General features: G+C 33.6%; 1 protein-coding gene across 1 annotated transcript; it reads left to right on the forward strand.

Annotated features, from left to right (window-relative positions):
- Positions 1 to 3643: 3643 nt before the first annotated feature.
- LOC121240827 (pentatricopeptide repeat-containing protein At5g42450, mitochondrial-like) lies at positions 3644 to 6442 on the forward strand. Its single transcript, XM_041138371.1, has 2 exons — positions 3644 to 3751; positions 4795 to 6442. The coding sequence occupies exon 2, from the start codon at positions 4821 to 4823 to the stop codon at positions 6408 to 6410; it is 1590 nt and encodes a 529-aa protein (XP_040994305.1). The 5' UTR covers positions 3644 to 3751; positions 4795 to 4820; the 3' UTR covers positions 6411 to 6442.
- Positions 6443 to 26262: the final 19820 nt, after the last annotated feature.

The following is a 26262-nucleotide window of genomic DNA, read 5'->3' on the forward strand; positions in this document are numbered from 1 at the left end:
CATTCATACTTAAAATAAAAATACAAAATAATATATTTCTAACAGAGCGTAACCATATTCCATATTCCATAGTCTTAACATTCAAGGTTGTCACAACTCCGATCTTACAAGTAATCCGACTTATTTTAAAAAATTATATGAATATAGTTATTTTAATTATAAGAAATTTGCAAACTGACATGATAGATATATATAAAAACGGCTGCAAAGGGGCCCGACCACCCTAAACCTTGTTGAAAATAACAAAGAAAATATTAACTCATATAAGGACATGGAAAAAAAAAATTACTTTTAGGTGCTGCAATATTACATAAAGTCTCATGTTAGTTGTATATGAAAATATAAGATAAGATAAGATATCAGCTCTGATAAGTATACCTATTGATATTATCATAATTTTTTAAAATTAAATTTAAATATTGATTAACAATGACACCTTATCGTAATGCGGGATGATAATTTAACAATATTAGAATTTTTATTGCATAAAAGTATATGACTAAGTTGGGAAAAAACTATGAATGTGAAAGCATTTTCAGGCAAATTAATAATGATACTGATTGATAATGGAAAATGAGCTTTTCTAGTTCGATTGCAACACTCCACCTAACAAAGGGGTACTGACTACTATTATTTTGACAGTAGTCAGTCTTTTTATCGAGGACTTTCTTAAATAAAAATAAAAAAAAATTAAAATTAAAATTATGGGGATACGTGTTAGATTTTGATCGGTTGACATGTGTAAAAAATATAATATGAAATATGAATTGTCTTTCGGCGTTGTCAAGTAGGGACGCGCTTGGCTGGTTTGACAGTGAGAGATAATATGAGATAAGACGATTTTTGATTAGTTGAATAAATATTATTTTTTAATATTATTATTGTTTTGAGATATGAAAAAATTAAATTCTTTATTATACTTTGTGTAAAAATTTGAAAAAATTATAATAATGAGATAACAGGAAACTATCTCTAAATCCAAACAAAACGAAAATGGAAAAATAAAATTAAAAAGGTTTAGGAAGTATTAATCTAAGTTCTTTTAGGTTGGGTTTCGATACTAAAGTGATTTCAAATGATTTAAATTGATATATGAATAGTAATATTTTGTGACTCTTATTAAAATGTATTTAAATGTAAATAGATTCAGATGTGTGTTTAAATATATTAAATAGGTTGAGATAAGTATTAAATTCTTATAAGAAGTTGAAAAAATAGTGAGTCTCATTAATGATTAGTTTGAGATGAATTAAGATGATTTTATCTTCCAAACACAGCCTTAGACCTCGTTTGGATAGTGAGATGAGATGAAATGATATGTGAATAGTAGTGAAATGATTTGAATTAAGATGTTTTATAGAGTTTTAGAAAATGAGAGAAAAAAATTATTAAAAAAATTATAAAATTAAAATATTATTAAAACATAATTTTTTAATATAATTTTTATTTAGTATTTAAAAAAATTGAATTATTTTTTATATTTTATTTAAAAGTTTAAAAAATTTATAATGATTAGATAATACAAAAGTTCATAATTTTTTAATATAAAAGAGAGGATCTTGCCATCCAAACGGGCCAATCCAATGGATGGTTTGTCCGAAAGGATGCATGGCTGCTTATTACATGAAATAAGACGTGGCAAAACATAATACTACCACTCCAAACATTAAACCCGTGATTCGCGATATCATTTATAAACATGTTTTTCTTTTTTTCTTTTTTTATAGGCATTTATAAACATGTTATATGCGCTTTCACGCTAATAAAGCAATTATTTTCTTTTCTTTTAGAGCATCCGCATCGGCTTCTTCAAAGTCTATTTGATCTTCAAATTTAAATAATTTTATAGATAGTTGACTCATATTGAATTAGTCAAACCCATTTCATATGAAATTTGATCTACAGTAATTTCATCTTTTTTCTTAAAGATGAAAAGAACTGTACCAAATCTAAACGGGTTGTTTATTAATTTATGTTCCCTCTCCCGCGATTTCTTTCTTTCTTTTTCTTCTCTCTTTCTCTCCCGTTTCTCTTCTTTCTTCTCTTCTTCCCTTTGTCTCTCGCGTCTCTACCTTCTTCTTCCCTTTTTCTCTCCTGCAATTTTTTTTCCTCTTCTTTCTCTTCTTCTTCCCTCTCTCGCGTCTATGCCTTCTTCTTCCCTCTTTCTCTCCCGCGATTTCTTTTTTTTTTTCTCTTCTTTCTCTTCTTCTTCCCTCTCTCTCCCGTTGCTAAAAAAGTTTTCATCTTGTCTCTAGCACGGCACCGCAGCAGCTTCTCTCCAGCACGACAAGCAACACGGTAAAATTTGAAACCCTAGCCTTGATTTTACTCTTGATTTTATTGTTTGGGTTTGATTTTGTTGATGTTGTTTGTGTTTGATTTTATTTTCAGCAAGAGTTTTTCAATTTCTAGTTTTGATTTGAACACGATAGGGCTCAATTTCATTTATGTTTCCTAGTTATGTTGCTTGTATACAAGTAATTAAAATTTCATTGGCTTCTGTAAACTGCTGTTAGTGTTGGTTTGAACCCGTGTGTTAGTGTTTGAACTAGTTATGCTCCGTGTCTTAATTTCATTTCTGTTTCCTAATCGTGTGTTAGTTTGAACTCAGAATGCTCTGTAAATTGAAGATGGTGTATGTAAATTGGGTCATATGCCAACCATACCATTATGGTTTTGCTATGGTAAAGTTGTTTAATTGAATGGGGGTGATGTAATCCATAAGAAAAGAAAAAAGTAGGAAAAAAAAAAGATTAGGGAGATGGAGAAGAAACCTTGACAAAAAAGAAAACAAAAATAGTTTGGGCATTTTTGTATCTTTCTTAGAAAGAAAAGCTTCTATCCAACATGCATGCTTTACTGTTGGGTGTTATAATTCTCTATTTTGTCTCTGCTAGTTTTTAATTAACTGTTGTGGGGGTTGTGATGATTTATCTAGTTGCATCATTAACTGTTTTAGGGGTTGTGATGGAGTAAATGGCTCTGTGATGATTTATCTAGCTGCATCAACGAGAAGGAAACCACATGAGAAATGCTCTGCTATGGCAGAGTCGACTCCACTAAGAGACGGTACAATAAATGACAATATAGAGGTCATTTTTGAGAGACCTCTAGGCAAGAAAGCTGAGAAAGAAAAGGAGAGAAAAAGGAAGGCTGTAGAATCTTACGATGCAAAATTTGTTGAGGCATTAACTTGTATGACAAATGATAGAGTTGTCTTCATGTCTGAAAGAAGACAAGCAACCAGTAAATTGGATGCTAATAGGGCTCAATTACTAGTGGAGAAAAAGAGGAGAAATTATACGGAGAATAAGGTCGATATGGAGATAATGAAGATGAATCTTGCTGGCATGAATGAAATGCAACGAGAGTAATATTGATATCGTGTGATGAAAATTTGTTTATTGGATTGTGAAAATGAAAATGAATATAATTGTTGGAGATTATAGGAGATTATGAAAAAAGAATTAATTATAAAATATAAAATTAATTATAAAAATATAAAATAATAAAATTTTATTATTATAGAAAGTGTGATGACTAACCTAATGTAGACTTTAAGTTTTGAATGATTAGCTAAAAGTGAAAAAGGTATATATTAATCAAAATTTGAAGAATAAGATGGCCAATTCAATGTCAATGTTCTTATCTCAGACAATTTTTGTTGATGTTAGACTTCAGGTATGTTTGAACACAATTCTCAAGATTTTTAAAGTTTTTTATAATTTTATTATTAAATATTATTTGAACATAAAATACTTTTTAATTTTTAATTTAATTTTTTTTTCATTTAATCATTACTTAAATTATTCAAAATACAAAAATTAATATAATTTTTACAAATTTTAAAACAAAAATAATATTAAAAATTAAAAAATACTTCAAGCTCCCCCCAAGGTTATATAATTCCTTACAACATGAGCGCACATACGTTTGTTAAGAGCTACTATTGATCATAAGAGCAGTGCTACTTTACTGCCCGAGTAGTATTGTTTGGTGTTACCGCTAGTTGTAAAATTAGTTTTTTTTTCATTTTTCTATTCACATTTTTTAATGTATTTAAATATTTTTAAAAAATAAAAAAAATACATCAATATATTTAAAATCACTTTCTTTATCATTCGGTAAAAAAAAAAAAAAAAAATCACCGAACAGTCAAACCGAACAGTAAGATTTGGGTGGCATAGTAAACTTTTCCTTGATCATAAATATGGAATTAAATTCGTAATTCCAATGCAGTGGGTTCTAATTTCAAAAAGTCCGCTTCTGCTGCGTAAAGAAGCTCAAAACTGAGTATGACCTATTTATTTTTTCCGCTGAGCTGAGTTGAAATGAGTTGAGTTCTTTATAAATAATAATAAGTTGAGATAGTTGAGTGAGTTTTATAAAACCCACTTAAGATGAATTTAGATATGTTTGGATATTAAGATAAATTTAGATATATTTATGAAAAGTTGAAAAAGGTTGTGAGTCCCACATTTAAAGATGTGTTTAGTTGAAAAATAATTTGGAGTTGAGATGAGTTTAGTGATTTAATAGTTAAGTGTTTGAATGTTAGACTCAAGTTAAAATTAAACTGATTCCAAACGGGAGCTTATAGAAATGATTTCAAGTGTTTCAAAGACCCAACATCCATAAAGTATGACCTATTTCTTTTTCTTAAAAGATTAATTTGTCCTCTCTCTCTCTCTCTCTCTCTCTCGATGTAGAAGTATTTTTGGAGAAATTTGACCTCTAGACATGAAGGCAGTGCTATACGTACCCAATATGTGCATCATGTATGGCTAACTGAGCCATAAATAATTCTCCCAAATTCGCTCATGAAACCCATAATTCACAGATCCTTGGTCTCCCAGCCCATATGGAGGATAAGCCTGAGGTTAGCTTGTAGTCATGCGGTTGAAATTCAGAAACATGATGCACATACCCGTAAACTAGGAACCTCAGGAGTCCAACCTGCCCATACAGTAGCTATTCCTGAATCAATGTCATTCCCAGTTGCTCTTCAGCTATTTGATGAAGTGTCTGACTTGGGTGTTATATCTGCCACGCACATCATTGGCCGCTTTGTTCGACAGCACCGCCATGAAGAGGCCATCTATCTCTTCTCAAAAATGCTTGTATCAAACATTACACCCAATGAGTTCACGTTTGGCACCGTAACTCACTCATCAACTCTGCTAGGAAACCTTAATATCGGCAAGCAAGTTCATGCTTGTGCAATGAAGATTGGCCTTCACTCAAATGTCTATGTCGGTAGTGCACTTTTAGATTTTTATGCCAAGTTGAGTACCACCGAGGAAGCTCAAAGAGCTTTTGAAGATACCTTTGAGCCAAATGTGGTATCTTACACAACTTTGATCAGCAGCTACCTGAAAAAAGAGAGGATTGAAGATGCTTTCTCAGTTTTTCAAGAGATGCCTGAGAGAAACATTGTTTCATGGAATGCGATGATTGGAGGGTGTAGCCAAACAGGCCACAATGAAGAGGCTGTGAATCTTTTTGTTGAGATGCTTAGAAATGGATTGTTGCCAGATCAGTCGACTTTTCCTTGTGCAATCAGTGCAGCAGCCAATATTGCCGCGCTTGGAATGGGAAAAAGCTTTCATGCTTGTGCTATTAAGTGTTTGGGTAAGCTTAATGTGTTTGTTGGCAATTCGTTGATTAGCTTTTATGCTAAATGTGGAACCATGGAAGACAGTCTCTTGGTTTTCCATAAAGTTTCTGAAAGAAATATTGTTTCTTGGAATGCCGTGATATGCGGTTATGCACAAAATGGTGGAGGGGAGGAAGCCATAAAATTCTTTGAAAGCATGAGGCTCGTAGGTTGTAGGCCTAATAGTGTTACACTTCTTGGCATCTTATGGGCCTGCAATCATGCCGGCCTTGTTGATGAGGGTTATTCATATTTCAATAAAGCAATAGTTGAAGATCCTAGCATGCTAAAGCCTGAGCACTATGCATGTATTGTTGACCTACTCTCCCGTTCAGGGCACTTTAGACAAGCTGAGGAGTTTCTTTGGGATTTGCCCTTTGATCCGGGAATTGGGTTTTGGAAAGCATTGCTTGGAGGCTGTCAGATTCACTCGAATGTAGAATTGGGGCAGTTTGCAGCACAAAAAATATTGACTTTGTATCCTGAAGATGTGTCATCATATGTAATGCTGTCAAACGCACATTCTGCAGCCGGTAGATGGTCTTATGTTTCAACAATAAGAAGGGAGATGAAAGAGAAAGGTATGAAGAGGATTCCAGGTAGCAGTTGGATTGAAATCAGAAGCCAGGTCCATGTCTTTATAACCGGAGACAGGAATCATCATCAAAAGGATGAAATTTATATGGCCTTGCGGTTTTGTATTGAGCATTTAAGGGATCTTGTCGAATATTCCAATTTTCTTGAAGATTCTTGAGTCTATCTTTGGTAGAAATGATTAACATTTAGAATGGCCAATCTTTATATATTGGGGTGCGAACATTAAGTTTTGAGAGACTAAAGTCATGTATTCTGTATTGCACGTATATGTTTCAAAGATCAGATCAGCGATCGCAATAAGTTGCACTGAAAGTGAAAAAATGGACGTGACGAGGGGTGGGTGAATGACTGATCGTGTACTTCTTGATGCCAACTTCCAAGTTCAACCTCACGTCGATGCCAAGAAGAGAAAAAAAATAAAAGAATACAAGCACATAATCCCTCTCTATAAAGCTGGAATCTCTCCAAAAAAATAAATTAACAAGTTTCTGGTGTCTCACCAGACTAGTACCTTCTTTGGATCAAACATGCAATTTCATTAATCATTCAAAAAGTGTCTTTAATCGTACATCATTGATCCGCCAACAAAATAGAATGATGAAATAACAATTGCAAATAGAATAAAATTAGGAAATACTAATACTAATCTAATTAGGAAAGCAATAAATTTTGAAAAGATAACATTCAATTAAAACAGCTCCACTAATTACGACGCATCCTCTTTATTTGACTCTAGCAAGTTTTAACAAGTGTAAGCAGCAAATAGATGTGGATGTAAACGCTGGACTTCCGAAGCTTGCAACCAAACTGATTCCGAATTTGGACGATTTTTCTACTGCACTAAAAACTTGTAATATCCTCCTCGACAGGTTGTAACAAATTGATGATTAAGTATGGCGGCAATCTCATCTCTCGGAGTTGTATTTTCTAGAACATGAGGAATTGGTGCCTGTGATGTTTCTGGAGCTAGAAATGTGGAAAATTCGTTTTCATTACCCTTAAATTTAGTGAGATCTTCTATGTTAAAAAATGGGCTAATACCAAAATTAGAGGGCAATTCAATGACATATGCATTGGTGCCCAATTTCTTGGCGACTTTAAAAGGCCCTTCTCGTCATGCATGAAGCTTGGTAAAACTCCCCAGAAGAAATCGCTTTGGTCTTAAACGAATAAGAACCATATAACCCATGCTGAATTGCCTATCTTTATCCTTGCATTGGTAGAAATTGCATAAGAATTAAAGGTAAGACGATGTTTGCATTCTTCATGAACGTCCCTCATATAGTTAGAAAAATCTAGTTCAGCCCCGCTTGGTCTGTGGGGGCAACAGTAAGGAGTTGATATCGAGTGGAGTGCTAGGCCGGAAACCATACACCACTTCGAATGGGATGCACCATTTTGATCTGTTAACAAAATTATTGAAAGCAAATTTTGATTGTGGAAGTACTAGATCCCAGTTGGTGATATGATCGACGACAAGGCAACATAATAAATTTCCCAAGCTCTTGTTGGTTACCTTAGTTTGGTCGTCTGTTTGGAGATGAAATGCACTAGAAAACATTAGCTTTGTCCCCATTTTCATCCACAATGTCTTCCAAAAATAACTCACAAATTTTACGTCCTGTCAGACACGATAGAAGCTGTAACACCATGTAATCAGACTATTTCTTGCAAAAATAACGCAACAATCTTTGAGGCATCATAAGTCTTATGACATGCAATGAAATGCAACATCTTTAAAAAATGATCCACGACCACCATAATTGAGTCATGTTGCCGAAGAGTTTTAGGCAACCCAAGAACAAAATCCATGCTAATATGTTGCCATTATTTGTCCGGAATGGGGAGTGGTGTATAGAGTCCCGCTTGTTGCTAGGTTCCTTTATTTATCTAGCAAATCTGATAACTATCAACCACTGTGTGCATGTCTCTACTCATCTGAGACCAATAGAACCGATCAGCAACAATAACAAAAGTTTTGTCATATCCGAAATGCCAAGCTAAACCCCCACCATGGAGTTACGTAATTAATAACTCGTGGAAAGACCCACACGGAATGCATAGTCGTGTCTCATAAAATAGATATCTGTCCTTCATAGAATATTTACCACCAGATATGCGTACATGACTAGATAGATTACTCCACACGTTTCCGAAGTCCTCGTCATTATCATACTGCATTTTGAGACCATCAAATCCTGCAAAATTAGCTGAAAACATATGTAATAAGTGTGGTCTCCTGCTTAAGGCGTCAACCACCTTATTTTCAGTCCCTGACTTATGCCTAATAGCAAACTCAAACTGCTGCAAATAGTCCATCCAGCGAACATGTCGGGCATTTAGCTTACTTTGAGAATTTAGATGTTTCAAAGAGTCATGATCAGTGTAGAGAATAAACTCTCTACGAATTAAATATGGTCGTCAATGCTTGAGAGTTTGAATTAAAGCATAAAATTCCATGTCATATACCGAGTATCACCGGCGAGTGTCATTAAGCTTCTCACTGTAAAAAGCGATGGGGTTACCTTCTTGACTTAATACTCCGATTCCCACATGTGAGGCATCACAAGCCACTTCAAACACTTTAGAAAAATCAGGCAACTTAAGAACTGGTGCTGGAATCTTCTCTTTAATTTCGGTGAAGGCCTTGGCAGATGCGGTACTCCACGAAAAATTCTTTGCTTTCAAGTACTCAGTGATTGGGGCCATTATAGTGCTGAACCCGAGAATAAATCATCGATAGAATGTGGTCAAACTGTGAAAGCTCATGACTTCTGAAAAATTATGGGGCATTGGCCAATTCTAAACAGCTTGCACCTTTGTGGAGTCGGCCTCGACACCTTGATCAGAAATTATAAAATCTAGAAATTTGGCGCTTGTCTTCATAAACAAACACTTGTCTCGATTGATATAGAGTTATTCAGCTCTCAAAGTCTTCAATACTTGCTTGACATGGTCTATATGGTCCTGCAAACTTCAGCTAAAGATTAGGATATCATCAAAATAAACAATGAATAATTTGCCCAAGAATGGCTTGAGAGCTTGTGTCATAACACACATGAAGGTGCTTGGTGCATTGGTTAATCCAAAGGGCATGACTAGCTATTTGAACAAATCATCTTTCGTTTTGAAGGCCGTCTTCCACTCGTCACCCAAACGGATACGAATGTGATAGTATCCACTTCGAAGGTCGAGCTTAGTGAAAATAGATGCACCACTTAGCAAATCTAACATATCGTCAAGACGGGGAATGAGAAATTGGTATTTTACTGTGATCTTGTTAATTGCTGGCTATCTATGCACATCCTCCAACTACCATCCTTTTTGGGCATAAGTAAAACTAAAATAGTGTAGGGACTAAGACTCTCTTGGATGAAGCCTTTGTCGAACAATTGCTAAATTTGCCGACTGAGATCTTCATTCTCTGTTGGGCTCATGTGATGGTGCGATAAATTAGGCAAGGTTGATTTGGAAATCAAGTCTATAACATGTTGCACATTCCGCATTGGAGGAAGTTGCTTCAGCATCTCATCCAGCATAATGTTTTGACATTCCTTTAGCATTGTGGCGAGTTTCGCTGGAATAGAACTATCATCTTGCTTCATTTTGCGCCTAACTATCATTAGCACCATATCTTCACAATGTAGGAATCGAGAAAATTGACACATGGTCAAATTTCGAAATCTGCAAATGATCTAAAACAAACTTCTTACCCTTGAAATTAAAGGAATAAGTGTTAGCATACCCATCATAGGAAACTTTCCGATTATAGAGCCATGGACGCCCCAATAACATGTGACAAACTGTCATAGGAATCACGTTGCACCATGCCTCATCCACATATTTTTTTCTCAATGAAAATCTAACCAAACATCGATACTTTACTAGCACTAAGTTGTCTTCATTAACCCAAGTGATTCGATAAGGAGTAGGATGCTTCTTAATCTTCAGCCCCAAACGTTCTACGCTAGTTTCGGAAATCACGTTCATGTCGTTACTATTATCAATAATGACATTCAAAGCTCGACCATCATGTTCCATGCATGTGTGGAAAATATTGGTACCAACCACTCAGGATTAGCCTAAAGCTCTTTCTTAGTTCTGGTCAACACTCAATGGATCACGCAACTAGGTAAATCCGATGCTCCCAGGTGTTCTTCTTCACCATGATTACCCTCATCAGTCTCCTCCTCATCCGTTTCTTCAACAATGTCCATTACTAACAAATCTTTTTCACATATGAATGCTAACTTTTTATCTCTTGTAGGACACACAACAACATAGTGTCCAAAGCCTTTACATTTGTAACATTGTGACCCTTCGCTAGAAACTTTTGCTTTTACTTTATGGTCTCCAATCACTGCGTCCCTGGGTTGATCTTTTAGCAATGGTGGCCTTTGGAATGAAAGCTTTATTACACGTTTCGGTCTTGGATCCGTTGACATCATTTTTCTCCTAGTCGAGATTCCCATTTGCTTCTCAATACATAGTGCTAATTGACACGCTTCCTCCACATTAATTAAACGTGCAATCAACATCTTGTTGTTCAGTCTCCATGATCTTGCTACGAACAGTGAAATCGTGGAAACGGTCAATGAACTCATCAACACTCAACGACTCTTGTCTGAGTTGTAACATCTCTTCAAACATCATTGCTCATAATCAATAGGCAAATATCTTTTCTCAAGTCGTTCCTTCATTTCCTCCTAGTTAGAAACTGATGGACGTCGAGTACGGTGTAATTGTTCTTCCAAGCTTCCTCACCATGCTCGTGCATGACCCTTCAATTTCATTCGAACATAACGAACCTTTCAATCCTTCGATACAACAAACCAATTGAAGTAGTCATCAATAGCTGTTAACTAGTCTTCAAAAGCGTTGGGTTCTAATTTCCCATAAAAATCCGGCACATCAACCTTCATCCTCTTAGTCAGTTCGTCAAGAGTTTGATAATTCGCGCCAAACCCACCATGACCTCGGTGAAAAATTTTTCTGTGACGTGAGATTTGAGGCCCACAATCCTCAAACTCTCGGCCTTCTTCATCTTCCCAATCATCTTCATCATCTCTATCACATTCGTCCAATTCCTCCCCACAAACTGGGCCATGCCCTCTCCGATTGAAAGGCCTAAACTCCCCTCAAGCTTGACACTCATCCATGACATCTAGTCGGTGAGTGAGTTGCTCCAAAACTATGGCAATTTGATTGATTTGGTGCTACAAATTGGGATGTTCCGCGTCTTGGTAGTTCAGATCTTGGTTGTTCAAATTTTGGTTGGTTGAGCTTTGGTTGTTTGAATTTTAGTTGTTCGGATTTTGGTTGTTGGCCATGGCGTACGAAGTACCACGATGGGTTACAGGCATGGGGGTACTAAGCTCTTTAAAGAAGGAACCTTGTTTTGATGCCAAAATTGATGCCAACTTCCTAGTTCAACCTCAAGTTGATGCCGAGAAGAGAAGAAAAAAAAAAAAAGAATACAAGCACAAAATCCCTCTTCATAAAGCTGGAATCTCTCCAAGAAAATAAATTAACAAGTTTATGGCGTTTCACCACACTAGTCCAATCTCAAGATCAAACATGCACTTTCATTAATCATTCAAAAAGTGCATTTAATTGTACATCCTTGATCCTTAAATAGCCAACAAAATATAATACTACTCTAACTAGGAAATAACAATTGCAAATAGGATAAAACTAGGAAATACTAATACTAATCTAACTAGGAAAGCAATAAATTCGAAAAAGATAACAATAAATTAAAACAGCTCCACTAATTATGTTGCATCCTCCTGATTTGCATCACTTCTCTTTGATCTCCGAACATTCATGATGGAGGGAGATAAATACCATTAATCTATATGATCTTGGGCATACATAACATAGAAATGGTTGAAAACATTGATACTGATCAAACACTAGAAAATATTGTCAAAAATAGTTTTTGGGTTCCAATCAAACATAGAAAATTAACTATTTTCTTTAAAAATTATCTCATTAATTTTTCCTATAAACATTTATAATGAAGCAAAGTGCAATTCAAATTTATTGTTCTCATCCTCCTACAACCCTCATGTGGTTTGTTCTCTTAGAAAGTCCCTTCTATCTCCTTTGCCTTTTTTGTGCTGAATTAAGCACCACATTTTACAGCATGTAAAGAAAAATGCTTCGATTTGTAAGAAAGTCCCTATCTATCTATTTTTCTTTTCATAATAATAATAATAAGAAAACAAGCATCACGTCAAAATGTAAGAAAAAGTGCTCCAACCACCGTAAAATGCAAGGAAAATTGGTGAAAAATGTAGCACGTCTTAATATGAGGTGTTGAGAGTCCAAATTTGGCCCCCTAGCCTTGATCCAACACCAAAAGAAGAAAAAGCCACTCACCGCTTAGGTCACACTCGCTGAAAGAAAGAAGAGAGAAGAAATACATCCAATCAAGTATATATACACAACATATTTCACAACACATATTTAAAATAAGGGTATATTTATAAGAGAAATACTAGTAATGTTACTTTTATAAAATATTTTACAAAAATATCCTTCATTTTAAAATATAATTGTGTAGAGTGTTGCGGAAAGTGATGTGTGTTTATTATTTTTCTTTTATAACCCATATGAAAGGAAGCAATAAAATGAAAACAAACTTGAGCTGCCAAAGGTCCAAAAGCCCCATTTGAGGAAGCAAGAGGCTGAAATACTCAAATTTCAAACAAAAAAAACAAGTATTACTTTTGTAAACAAGAATAATGAACTTTTATTTATGTATGAGAAGTGCAATAGATACAAAAAAATTTCATAAAAGGAAACTTACAAATTGACGTGATTTTATGTAATCCATTAAATCTGTTTTATAATAAAAGTATTTTTACAATCTGACGAACCACATCAAACTATATTAATTTGTGAAATTACTTTTGTGTATCCCTTTTGTGGTTAAAATATTTATCTTGTATTTACTTCACATAAGATCGTCGGTTTCATAACGGTTTCACAATTCTAATTGTCTCCCACCATATCTTAAACATTTTCACGTTACTTCCTTTAATAGGCATTGAGGATTTGAGATAAATCTATGAAAAAAGTTGTACAAATTATTGTTTGAAAATACAAATCGTGTTATATTCTACTAAAAGAATTGTGACTAGTATAATATTTTAACATATGTTTCTTATCTTATTATAGAAGAGTAATGCTATATTCTATTATCTCATCCTATTTTTATCTCATTATATAATATGTGACATATTTATCATCATTGGATGATAATAAATAATCCAATAAAAGATAATCTAATAATGATAAATGTGTCACATCTTTCATAGTAAGATGAGAGTGAGATGGTAGTGTGATGTATAAAATTTTTCATTATAGAATTTGTAAATAGTAATTAAAACACAAATATATATATATTTTTATCTTAGATGATGTGACAAGCTTCCACGTTAAGTAGTATACTTAGCTTGTTAATAAATGGGCATTCACATGCATTTCTCTGAATTTTTTCACATGTTAATCTAATCTTATCTTAAAACATAACAACAAAAGTAACCACATTTTATATTAAATGGATACAACTCATTTAAACTGAAAATAGAGAGGATCTTACTCTCTATTAATAACAAATGTGTGATGTTCATTAATAGTTGACTCTATTTAAATTTTTATATATGTTTTTTCAATTAGGCTTTATTATCATTTATTATTCAGAATGGTTAAGGGGTTATATTTCATTCATTTAATGCAAGGTGTTTGAGGCTTCACCTCTTTAATTAGCTAGCCTAATAAATAATAGCATATTAATTAATTATATATGCAAATTTTGTAATTGTTGGGCATAAAGAGTTGTCTAATTGTTGACAACTTAGATTTTTATTGTCATATATTTAATAAATTTAGTGCATGGTGCTTCAGGCTTTAACTCTTTAATTAGACTTCCAAATAGCATACTATATATACTAATTATATCAATAATCTGACACTTATCCAATAATTATATATTAATGAAAGATAAATTCAATTTCTATACTAAACCTATTAGATTGTGATTCATTGTTAAATCAAATTTAACTTATCTCAAAACAATCATTGATGGGACCCACTACTTTTTTAACTTTCCATAAAAAAGTTAAATTCATCTCAACCTACTTTATACATTTTAACCTAAAAAGTTAAATCCATATCAATGAAACTTACAAAATACTATTATTCATATCTCAATTCAATATCCAAACTTAGCCTTACTGGTATTACATCAACTTCAAATCTCCTCAATTCGAGCAAGTCAATAAAAGCTGACTTGAACGTGCGTGTGGCAGATGCGTTCGAACTCATCTGAGTTAGTAAGCATATTCATTGTCTTTCCAATATTTGTTAATAGGTAGCAGTAATTGCCCCAAATGTCCCAGAAACTTATGAAGCTCATTTTGGAGTTGCAGTGGCTAGAGCTTTCCTTCTTAGTCATTCATTAGCTGGAGTTGTGATGGTTGATCAGAGTTTTTTCTTTAGTAAAGGAAGCATTAAAGATCTTGAAGGAAAAAAATTGAAGTTTCAAGACTCCAATTTTAACTGTCATAGGTGATGGAAACTGCATCCCTAATGTGCTCAAATATGCTTTGGGAAAAGGGGCTATTGAATATGAGAAATTCCTAAAAATCACAGAGGATGAGTGGCAGTGCATTGCTTTGGGTTATTGACATGATCTCAAATGTGCTTCCAAGTATAAAAGTGTCAAGTTGTATCAAAGATAAGTCCAGGATCATTTTCTACAAGGACAAAGGATTATCAAAGCATTTGTGAAATTTTGTAATAAAAAAAATGTATTGACTATGAGAGATAAAAAACAAAATGAAATGCAATTTGAGGAATCTTGAAGATGAATTAAGAAAAAGTATGAATTTAATTTTCTAATAAAAAAGGCAAATTAACAAACACTTGGGTATGAGACTCTCTTTATTTCGATCCCTAGATAATTTTCTCGATTAACAAACCAGTCAAGACATTGATAAACGGAAGATAAAACGTTATGCTCAAGTTTTACAATATTTCCTTAAGGAATTTACAACCTTACTAACCAAAGACATATTAACAATCAACTTAGAGAAACCTTGATAATTTTTAAGCTTTTGTTGTGCCTTACATCAACAACAAATCAAGAGCAAGAGCTGCAATCTATTTTCAATTAGAATCTGACTAGCAATAAGTGAAATCAATATTTATCAAAAAAGTATTGCATTAAACTAGAACCCAAAACAAATCAATCTCATTTCACAGCCCAAGTTCTAGAAATTAGCTACACATGGTATTTTTAGAAGCAAAAATTAATATAAGTAAATCCATTACAAAATTTGAGAGCAAAAGAAAAATGGGATAAACCTTAGAGTGCAAAAATAGCCTCTCAAATTCACTCCGAAAAATAAAGAAGAAATGCTAAAAACGAAGCCGAGAAACTCATGCTGTCCAAAAAAGAACCAAAATAAAACCTAGAAAATGAAAACAAAACCTGTCGAAAAAATAAAGAAAATTGAAAAAGAAAGTCTAAGGAAAATAAAATGAAAACAAGCTGACCCTATCACCTGAAAATCCCTCTTCCTTTTATACTCGGAATCTTTTCTCCTTCTCTCTCTCCTTGCCACGGATCGCAGCCTCTCCATCGTCATCTTCTCTCTCTTCGTAACCGTTGCCTCCATTCTTTGCTATGGACGTCGCGTAACCGTATTGCCTTTTACTTTCTCTTTATCTATTCTCTTCTGCTTCTTAATTATTCATTCTCGAAGTGTTCCTTTGTTCTTTTTCTTGGGTTCAATTATGTGGGCTTCTCTCCTGCAACAACTTTCTTTAGTTAGATTTAAGTCCAATAACTTGAGCCTATATTCAATCTCTTAAAGAATAATTGGTCATTTCACAATCCATAAGAGTCGTCACCAAAAATCTATCTGTTTTAATACTTCTCTCAGCAGTTAAAGTGTCTAAACCCAGTATTTTAAGAGTATTAATCACAACACAATTGCTTTTTTATCAGACCCCAAACTGAATTTTTGCTAGTCTCTAGCAAAGTAAGTGATTGATATTAAAGAAAAAGGATGTTCCTTTAAAAGCTAGAGCTCATGCCATGAATCAAAACTTACTGAGCTTAGGAATACTGGAGATAGATTAATTTGAATTTTAGTATCAACTGAGAGATTTATACACCATTTAATTAATCAACCAAGAGAATTACATATAACAAAGTCTGCTTTCAAGTGCATGTAAGGTTATAATTCCAAGATCGACTACCAAAAGGCATTAACAGTTTCAATCACAACAGCTTATCTGAGATAACCACATGGTCTTACTCTAATTCAAAACCATTGCAGTGGCGACTTTCACGCTATTACACTTTAAAAAGCACCTACTTTCTTATTTAGTAAGGACCCTGATAATAGGCAGCCTTTTCCAATACACAAATGTAAATCATGTATGAAAACTTTCTTATTTCACCTTTTTTTTTTTTTTTGGACTTTTGATTTGATCCTTGGCTTGGCCATTTTCTCATTTAATACACTTCAGATTTTTTCCTAAGCCATTAGGATATAGTTTATTAGAGTCCCAAATAACCGAAGTGTAAATCAACAAATAATGACTCAATGTAGTCTTTCTAAGTATTCTGGGCATGTGTTGTGTGTTTTAACAAAACTTTTGACATATTTCCTTTGGTTTAACAACTAAATAAAATGGATAAGTTCCTCTTTTGACTTATACTCAGATTTGCAATACATTCCACATGTTTCATGACCTCAACAAATCATTTTTTTTTTTTCAGTTCACTTTCTAGGATGTAAAATTTAAGAATAGGAATTTTAATCTGCTTTGAACTCATTACCAGCACTCTCTCAAGGTGGACCAACATATTTCTAAGGCATGCAAACAGAAAAATAAATTCTCTTCTACCCTCAACTAGATTGTAGCATTGTCCTCAATGATGCAAGAGAAATGAAAGAATTTACACAAAGAGAGCAGTTAAGGAGCAAAACAACTAAAAGAAAAACTAAGTAGTTGAAAAAAAATTTAAGGAGAGAGGAAAAAGGAAGTACCTGGGCAGCTTTGGAAGGAATGTGGCCAAAATAAAAATAAAGACTGAAGAATAAAAGAAAACAAAAAAATGGACAGATCAAGAAACTATTATTAAGATCAAGCAAATATAGAGTAGATTCCTCAAGTGCAAAGTTAGAAATAAAAGAGTTGAGCCTTTGACCATTAACCTTAAAAATATTACCATTGAGATGATTCATTATCTCTATAGCACTATGGGGAAAACTAGTTTGTACCATATAAAGTCCACTCCACCGAGACCTTAACTTGCTATGGAATAAGTGTAACCGAGAATTGTACAATAACACTTATTGATCAAGCTCAAAAGTCTAACGTTGGCTGTATTTGTCATGGAAGTTATTCATTCTTTCTTTGGACAACTTAGAATTGTTGTAGGCATCCATACTAAACTCATCCAACTCAGGCAGTTGCAATTTCTTCATACAACCAACTTCATTAATATTAAAATTACATTGCTTAATGGCCCAATACACTCTATGTTCCAACTCTACAGGCAAATGGTAAACTTTACCATACACTAGTCTATATGAAGACATGCCCAAAATGGTTTTAAAGACTATTCTATAAGCCCACAAGATATCAGACAATCTCAAAGATCAATCATTCCTATTTGGGCTAACTGTTTTTTCAAGAATGTTTTTAATTTTCCTATTTGCTAGTTCAACTTATTCATTAGTTTGAGGATTTTAGGGAGTAAAGATTTTGTGAAAAGATTTTGTGATGAATACCATACTTCTTCATTAAGGCTGATAAATACTTGTTACAAAAATGGGTGTCATTATCACTGATTATAGCTTTAGGCATGCCAAACTTTACAAAAATGTTTTCTTTAAAAAATTTTAAAACAACTTAATGATCATTAGATTTGCAAGGGGCTGCCTCAACTCACTTAGAAATATAGTTAACAACAAGCAAAATGTATAAATAGCCATAAGAAGAAGGAAATGGTCCCATAAAATCTATTCCCCAACAATAAAAAATTTCAATCACAGTATTGGTTACATAGGCATCAAATTTCTACTAGTGATTCCTCCCAACTTTTGACAAGGTTCACAAGTTTTACAAAAACTAAAAGCATCCTTGAACATAGTTGGCCAATAAAATCCACTTTGAACAATTTTAGCCACTGTTTTGTGGGCTAAACAATGCCCACCACAAGCTTTCGTATGGCAAAAATTTAAAAAACACTAAAAAGTTCATTATTAGACATATTTCCTAATGATTTGATCTGAACAATACTTAAAAAGATAGGGATCATCGAAAAAGAAATATGTAACTTCAACTTTCAACCTTTTGATGTCTTCAACCTTCCAATGAGATGGAGTTTTTCCTGTGACCAAGAAATTCACAAGGTCAGTATACCATGGTAAAGTTTCAATTGAAAACAATTGTTCATCAGGAAAATGTTCATAAATTAAAGAAAATTGCTTAGAAATTTCAGGTGTAAGCTGAGAAAGATGATCTGCCACCACATTTTTCACTCCCTTTTTGTCTTTTATTGTGAGATCAAATTCTTGTAATAGGAGTATTCATCTTAACAGCCTCAGCTTGGTTTTTTTTTTTTACAATAAAAATTTCAAAACTGCATAATCAGTGAATATTATGACAGGTGAACCAAGAATATATGATCTAAACTTATCCAATGCAAAGACTATCGCTAGTAATTCTTCTTCTGTGGTGGAATAATTCTTTTGGGCAGCATTCAAAGTTTTACTAGCATAGTATATGACATATGATAGCTTATCTCTTCCTTGTCCAACTGCAACCCCCATAACAAAGTCACTTGCATCACACATTAATTCAAAAGGAAGTGACCAATCAGGGGCTGAATGATAGGTGCAATGGTGAGAAATGTTTTCAGCTGATCAAAACAATTTTGACATTCTTTGGTCCATTCAAACTTGACATCATATATTAAAAGTTGACAAAGAGGTTTAGAGATAGAGCTAAAATTCCTTATGAACCTTTTATAAAAATCGGCATGCCCTAAAAAAGATCTAACACCTTTCACATTTTTAGGGGGAGGCAAATTTGAAATTAAGTCTATTTTAACTTTATCTACCTCTATACCATGTGGAGATACAATATGCCCCAAAACTATCCCTTGTCTCACCATGAAATAACATTGTTTCAATTTAATATCAATTATTTTTCTTCACATCTTTTCAAGACGACTTGTAAATTAGACAAACATGCATCAAATGTTTTTTCAAAGACTGAAAAAGCATCCATAAAAACCTCTACAATGTCCTCAATCAAGTCTATGAAAATGCTTAACATGCATTTTTGAAAAGTGGTCGGGGCATTGCATAGCCCCAATGACATTCTCTTGAAGGCAAAAGTCTCAAAAGGACAAGTAAATGTGGTCTTCTCTTGATCATCAGGGGCTATTTCTATTTGATAATAGCCAAAGAAGCCATATAAAAAATAATAATATTCATGTCCCGCCACTTTTTCTAAAATCTTGTTAGAGAAAGGTAAGGGAAAATGGCCCTTCCTAGAGGCGGCATTTAATTTCTTATAGTCTACGCACATCCTCTAGCTTGTGGTCTCTCTAGTAGGCACCAATTCTCCCTTGTTATTTTTCACTATAGTTATACCATTTTTTTTTTTTTGAACAACTTGGATTGGGCTAACCCATTTGCTATTAGCAAGGCGGTAGATGATGCCTATGTCTAATAATTTCAAAATTTCTTTTTTTACCACTTCTTTCATTGTGGGGTTTAGTCTCATTTGCATCTCTCTAGAGGGTTTTGAATCTTCTTCCATATATATCCTATGTGTGCAAATAAGAGAACTTATACCTTTGACATTAGCAATGAACTAGCCAATGGCTCATTTGCGTTGTGCCAAAATTTTCAGCAACTTACTCTCTTGGTCAGGGGTTAAGAGTGCAAAAATCACCACTGGAAATGACTTTTCTGGCCCAAGGTAGAGGTATTTCAGCTCCTAGGGCAGTGGCTTTAATTCCAGCACTGGAGTCTTTTCATTTGAGGTCTGTGCCAAGGCTTGTAGTGCTGGTAGTGGCTTAAATTTGAACTTTCACTGCATCTCATTTAAATTTCCTGCAGCACAAAGAAAAAAAAATTGATTAGTAGATTCAATTAAATCAAGGGAGCCTTCCAAATCCTCCAAATGTTCACAACAATTGTAATTTAACAAAAGATTTTTAGCAAGTAGGAATTCCAATGCATTGACTTTTTGAATATATTCAATTTCTTGAGGTTGCTTGCACAAGTTAAAAATATTCAGTTCTAAAGTCATATTCTCAAAACTCAACTTTAAAACACTAATCCTTCAATTAATTATTACATTAGAAGCTACTAGAAATAGTCTTCCTAAAATCACAAGTGGTGAAGAGTTTGAATGGGATGACAACTTCATATCCAATACCACAAAACCACAGGGTAATATAATTTATCTACTTAGACCAAGACGTCCTCAACAATACCCTTAGGAATTTTTAAGGATCTATCAGCAAGCTACAAAATGATTGAAGTGGCTTTTAATTCTCCTAGCCCTAATTGTTCATACACACTATAAGGTAGCAAATTAACCCCCACACCTAAGTCTAGGAAGGCTTGACCAATCTTAGAATTTTCAATGATACATGAAATAGTAGGTGATCCAGGATCTTTGTACTTAGGTGGTGTGTGATTTTAAATAATGGTACCAACATGCTCAGTGAGAAAAGCCTTTTTCTACACATTTAGTTTGCGTTTCACAGTACAAAATCCTTTAGAAACTTAGCATAAGCAGGAATTTGTTTAATAGCATTAAGAAATGGAATGTTAATCTTAACTTGCTTAAAAATTTCTAGGATTTCAGCATATTATTTTTCTTTATGCAAAGAAAGCAAATGATGTGGAAAAGGAGTAGGTATGAGACATGTATTATTATTTGGATCTAAAGTGCTTGACTCACCACTAAATAAATGGGAGTTAGTTTTTTTACCTGAATTTTCTGCACTATGGGTAGGGATATCCACAACCTTATCACTCCTCAAAGTTGTAATAGTTTTCATTGATTTCAAATTGGCATCTTCACCATTATTAAGAGATGGCTGACCTTGCCCTTGTGGATTGGGTTGGGGTTAAGTTGAAAATTCGCTCTTCTCTTGGTTACTTAGAGTAGTGGTTACTCTAGTGAGGGTCCCTCTGATATCATTGATGGCCTGAGAGTTTTGGTTGTTGATCGTGGTTTGATTTTGCATAAACTGTTGTTGGCTAATAGTTAGCTGTTGAATGAAGTCTTCCACTCCCTTTTTTCTACTTTGGAGGGGCTGATTTGCAAATTAAGAGGGTCCCGAGCCTTGGCCAGTTGCTGCATAGGGGGTATACTGACTTTTTCCTTGTGTAGATGGCCCAGATTGTTCATTTTTCTAGCTAAAATTTGGATGACTTCTCCAACTTGCATTGTAAGTATTAGAATAAGATCCAGAAAAATTCTTAGAAATGATATGCACAAGGTTGGATTGATCAAGCAAAGCTTCCTTAAAAGCAGGAATTGTTGGGCATGCATTAGTCAAATGCCCTGGATCTTCACATATGTTGCATTTTTCAGAAATTGATGGTAAAACATGCATTTCATTGACTTTCTTAAGCTCTAAAGACACTTAACTTTTTAGACATCAATGTAACCTTAGCATGTAAATTATCATATTCTTTCAAGTGGTATTTACAACTCCCATTAACACATTTTTTTATTTTCAGATCTATCATACAAGTAAGAAACATACCAAGATCGAGTATTTTTAGCCAAATAGTCAAAATATTCAAAGGCTTTCTCAGGCCCTTTGTTGAAGAATTCACCATTGCACATGGTTTCTATAAATTGCATCAGTTTTTGTTGCAACCCCTCATAGAAAAAACTAATATCTCTCCAATTCTCATATCTATGGTAAGGACATGCATTTAAAAGGTTTTTGAATCGTTCCCAACAATGATAACATGTTTCGACATCCTTTTGGCAAAAATTCATGATTTGTCTTTTCAAGGCATTGGTTCTATACATGGGAAAAAATTTCTTTAAAAATCCAGTTTACATTTCTTGCCAAATCCCAATGGATCTTGGTATTAAGGAATTCAACCATGTCTTAACCTTATCTTTTAGGGAAAATAGAAACAATTTTAATCTTATGACTTCTTCAGTGCATGTTCTATCCATAAATGTGGAACAAACTTTTTCAAATTCTTTGATATGCAAGTAGGGGTTTTCGGATTCCATACCATGAAATTGTGGTAACAATGGAATCATCTCGGGTTTAAAATTAAAAACATTTGAATTAAGAGGCAAAATGATGCAAGAAGGGGTGCTAGTCCTAATAGGCTGTAGATACTCTTTAAGTGTCCTCTTTTGATTTACTATTTTCCTATCATGGTGTTCATCTTCAGCCATAATTCTATCAATGTCAGATGATGCTTCAAGAGATATGGATGCAGAGTTAAAAGATGCCAATGATAATGTCCTAACTAGCCGAGATGTTTGGTCTCTAGACTGACCAGTCATACACACAAGAGCAGAAAATCAAAGAAAATGAAAAATAAACAGAGAAAAGGAAAAAAGATCAGATATCACCTAGGCTGTGAAGAGGTTTACAGCTCCACAAATGTCCTCTCAGCAGTAGAGGAATGCTCTAATAAGCACCAGTTGTCCCTGACAACGGCGCCAAAAACTTGACTCAGTTTCAAATGTGCTTCCAAGTATAGAAGTGTCAAGTGGTATCAAGGATAAGTCTATGATCGTATTCCACAAGGACAAAGGATTATCAAAGCATTTGTGAAATTTTGTTATAAAAAAAAAGTATTGACAATGAGAGATGAAAAAATAAAATGAAATGCAATGTGAGGAATCTTGAAGATGAATTAAGAAAAAATATGAATTTAATTTATGCAAAAAGTTAAGTCAAAACTGGAATTAAAGTTTCTAATAAAAAATGCATATTAACACTTGGGTTGGGTATGAGACTCTCTTTGTTTCGGTTCCTAGATAATTTTCTCAATTAACAAACCAATCAAGACATTGATAAACGGAAGATAAATAGTTATGCTCAAGTTTTGCAATATTTCCCTAAGGGATCCACAACCTTACTAACCAAACACACATTAACAATCAACTGAGAGAAGTCTTTATAATTTTCAAGCTTTTGTTGTGCCGTACGTCAACAACAAATCAAGAGCAAGAGCCGCAATCTATTTTTAATTCGAATCTGACTAGCAACAAGTGATATCAATATTTATCAACAAAGTATTGCATTAAACTAGAACCCAAACAAATTAAGTCTCATTCCACAATCCAAGCTTTAGAAATTAGCTATACATGGTATTTCTAATAGCAAAAATTAATCTAAGTAAAGCCATCACAAAATCTGAGAGCAAAAGAACCCAAATGGGATAAACCTTAAAGTGCAAAAATAGCCTCTCAAATTCACTCTAGAAAATGAATAAGAAATGCTGAAAACGAAGTCGAGAAACTCACGCTGTCCAAAAAAGAACCAAAATAAAACCTAGAAAATGAAAACGAAACCCCTCGAAGAAATAAAGAAAACTAAAAAAGAAAGTCTAAGGAAAATAGAATGAAAACTAGCTGACCCTATCACCCAAAAACCCTTCTTCCTTTTATACTCGAAATCTTCTCTCATTCTCTCTCTCCTTGCCAAGGATCGCAGCCTCTCCATCGTCATCTTCTTTTTCTTCGTAACCGCTCCCTCCATCCTTTGCTATGGATGTTGTGTAACCGTATTGCCCTTTGCCCTTTACTTTCTCTCTCTCTTCTCTTTGGCTTCTCAATTATTCCTTCCCGAAGTGTTCCTTTGTTCTTCTTCCTGGGTTCAATTATGTGGGCTTCTCTCTTGCAACAACTTCCTTTAGTTAGATTTAAGTCCAATAACTTGAGCCCATATTTAATCTCTTAAAGGGTAATTGGTCATTTCACAATCCATAAGAGCAGTCACCAAAAATCTGTCTATTTTAATACTTCTCTTCGCAGTTAAAGTGTCTAAACTCAGTATATTAAGAGTATTAATAATAGAATAATTACTTGTTTATCTGTTATACATCTGGTACTACTACCAGAGGATGAGTGGAAGAAAATTTTTAGGAAGTGATACATTGACAAACATAACAAATTTTGAAGAATTGACTTCCGCTAAAGATTTAGGTAAATGCTATCTGATGACTCACTTTTAAAGCATATGCTTATAGAGGTCAGGATTAAAGTATAAATTCTATAAATCAAGTTAATTTTATTGAAATGTTGAAACTTTTAACCTCGTATAAGAAAGATGTTGATGAAGTTGTCTCGAAAAATGCCCCAAAAAATACCAAATATATTTCATTGGAAATTCAGAAAGAAATTTTGTCTATTTTCACAAGAAAAGTTCGAAGTGCGATTTGTGATGGTATTGGAGATGCAAAATTTATATTATTCTTGTTGAGGCCCATGACGAGTCAAAAAATAAAAATGACTATTTTTGTCAAATTTGTTGACAGAGAAGAATTTATTTGAGAGTGGTTTATTAATCTTGTGCATGTTAAGGATACTATTGCATCAACTCTTAAACATGAGATATCTAATATTTTATCTCATTGCAACCTCAACACTCAAAATATATGAAGCCAAGGGTATGATGGCGCTAGTAATATGTGGGGTGAGTGAAATGGTTTACAAACTCTATTTTATATGATTGCCCATATGCATATTATGTACACTGCTTAGCACACACTATAATTAGCTCGGATTGTAGCCTCAAGGGAGTTATCCCCATCCACCATTTTTTCTCTAAGTTAAACTTCATTGTTTATATTATTAGAGCTTCCTGTAAACGTAATGATGAATTACGTGATACGCAAGCAAGTAAAACTGTCAAGTTGATTGTAGTTAATGAAGTTGAGATTGCTGCTAGGCTTAATGAAATTGGAACATTATAACGCGTCGGAGGTACAAGGTGGGGTTTCCAATTTCAATCAGTTTGTAGTTTGATAAGAATGCTTAGTCCAACTTGTTCAGTTCTAAAAAATATTATTGATGAAGGAATGTCTTATAGCCAATGTCGAGATGCTTTATTTGCTTATGATATGGTAACATCATATTAATTTATATCTATTAGCTTGCACTTGATGAAGGAAATTATGGGGGCTACTGATAGTCTTTGTTAATATTTACAACAAAAATCTCAGGATATTTTGAATGCTGTGAATTTGGTCTTAAGTATAAAAGAACTTATTCAAAAACTGAAAGACGTTGGTTGGGATACATTATTTAAAAGTGTATTGTTATTTTGTAAAAGCCATGATATTGAGATCTCTAATATGAATTCTCGTTTTATTACCGGTCACGATTGTCGTAATCTATAAAAAATGACAATTGAAATTTACATGGCAATGGAGCTTCTCCAGCTTAGTTCTTCTCTGTCTTAAAAATACTTTTCAATCGTTTAAAATCGACAATATATGTGATCTTGTAGAGAAGTTTTATCTAGAAAATCTTACTTAATAAGAAAACGATCAATTAAGATTTCAGTTGCAATATTACAAGTATGATGTGCCTTATAATTTAGATCTACAAGATTTGTCTACAATTTTTTATTTATGTCGGGTATTGAAAACTAGTGGAAAGACAGAGATTTATCATCTGGTTGATAGATTAATTCGACTTATCTTGGCACTTTCAATTTCAACGGTAACAATTTAGCGAGCTTTTATTGGTAATCAACATCGTTAAGACAATATTTTAAAAGAAAATGGAGGATGGCTTTTTTCGAAGAGTGAATTGCTGAATTTAGTATAGATGCCATAATCGATTAATTTTTTTAATGAAAGAGCGATGAATTCAATTAGCATAACTGATTATATTGGCATTCAAATTTATACTTAGATAACATGAAATATATATATATATATATATATATATATATGGAG

This window comes from Juglans microcarpa x Juglans regia, chromosome 1D (genome assembly GCF_004785595.1).
Source record: "Juglans microcarpa x Juglans regia isolate MS1-56 chromosome 1D, Jm3101_v1.0, whole genome shotgun sequence".
Taxonomy (NCBI): domain Eukaryota; kingdom Viridiplantae; phylum Streptophyta; class Magnoliopsida; order Fagales; family Juglandaceae; genus Juglans; species Juglans microcarpa x Juglans regia.

Excerpts from the sequence above, each read along its gene's own strand:
- LOC121240827 (XM_041138371.1), top strand. The coding sequence starts at position 4,821 with ATGAAACCCATAATTCACAGATCCTTGGTCTCCCAGCCCATATGGAGG.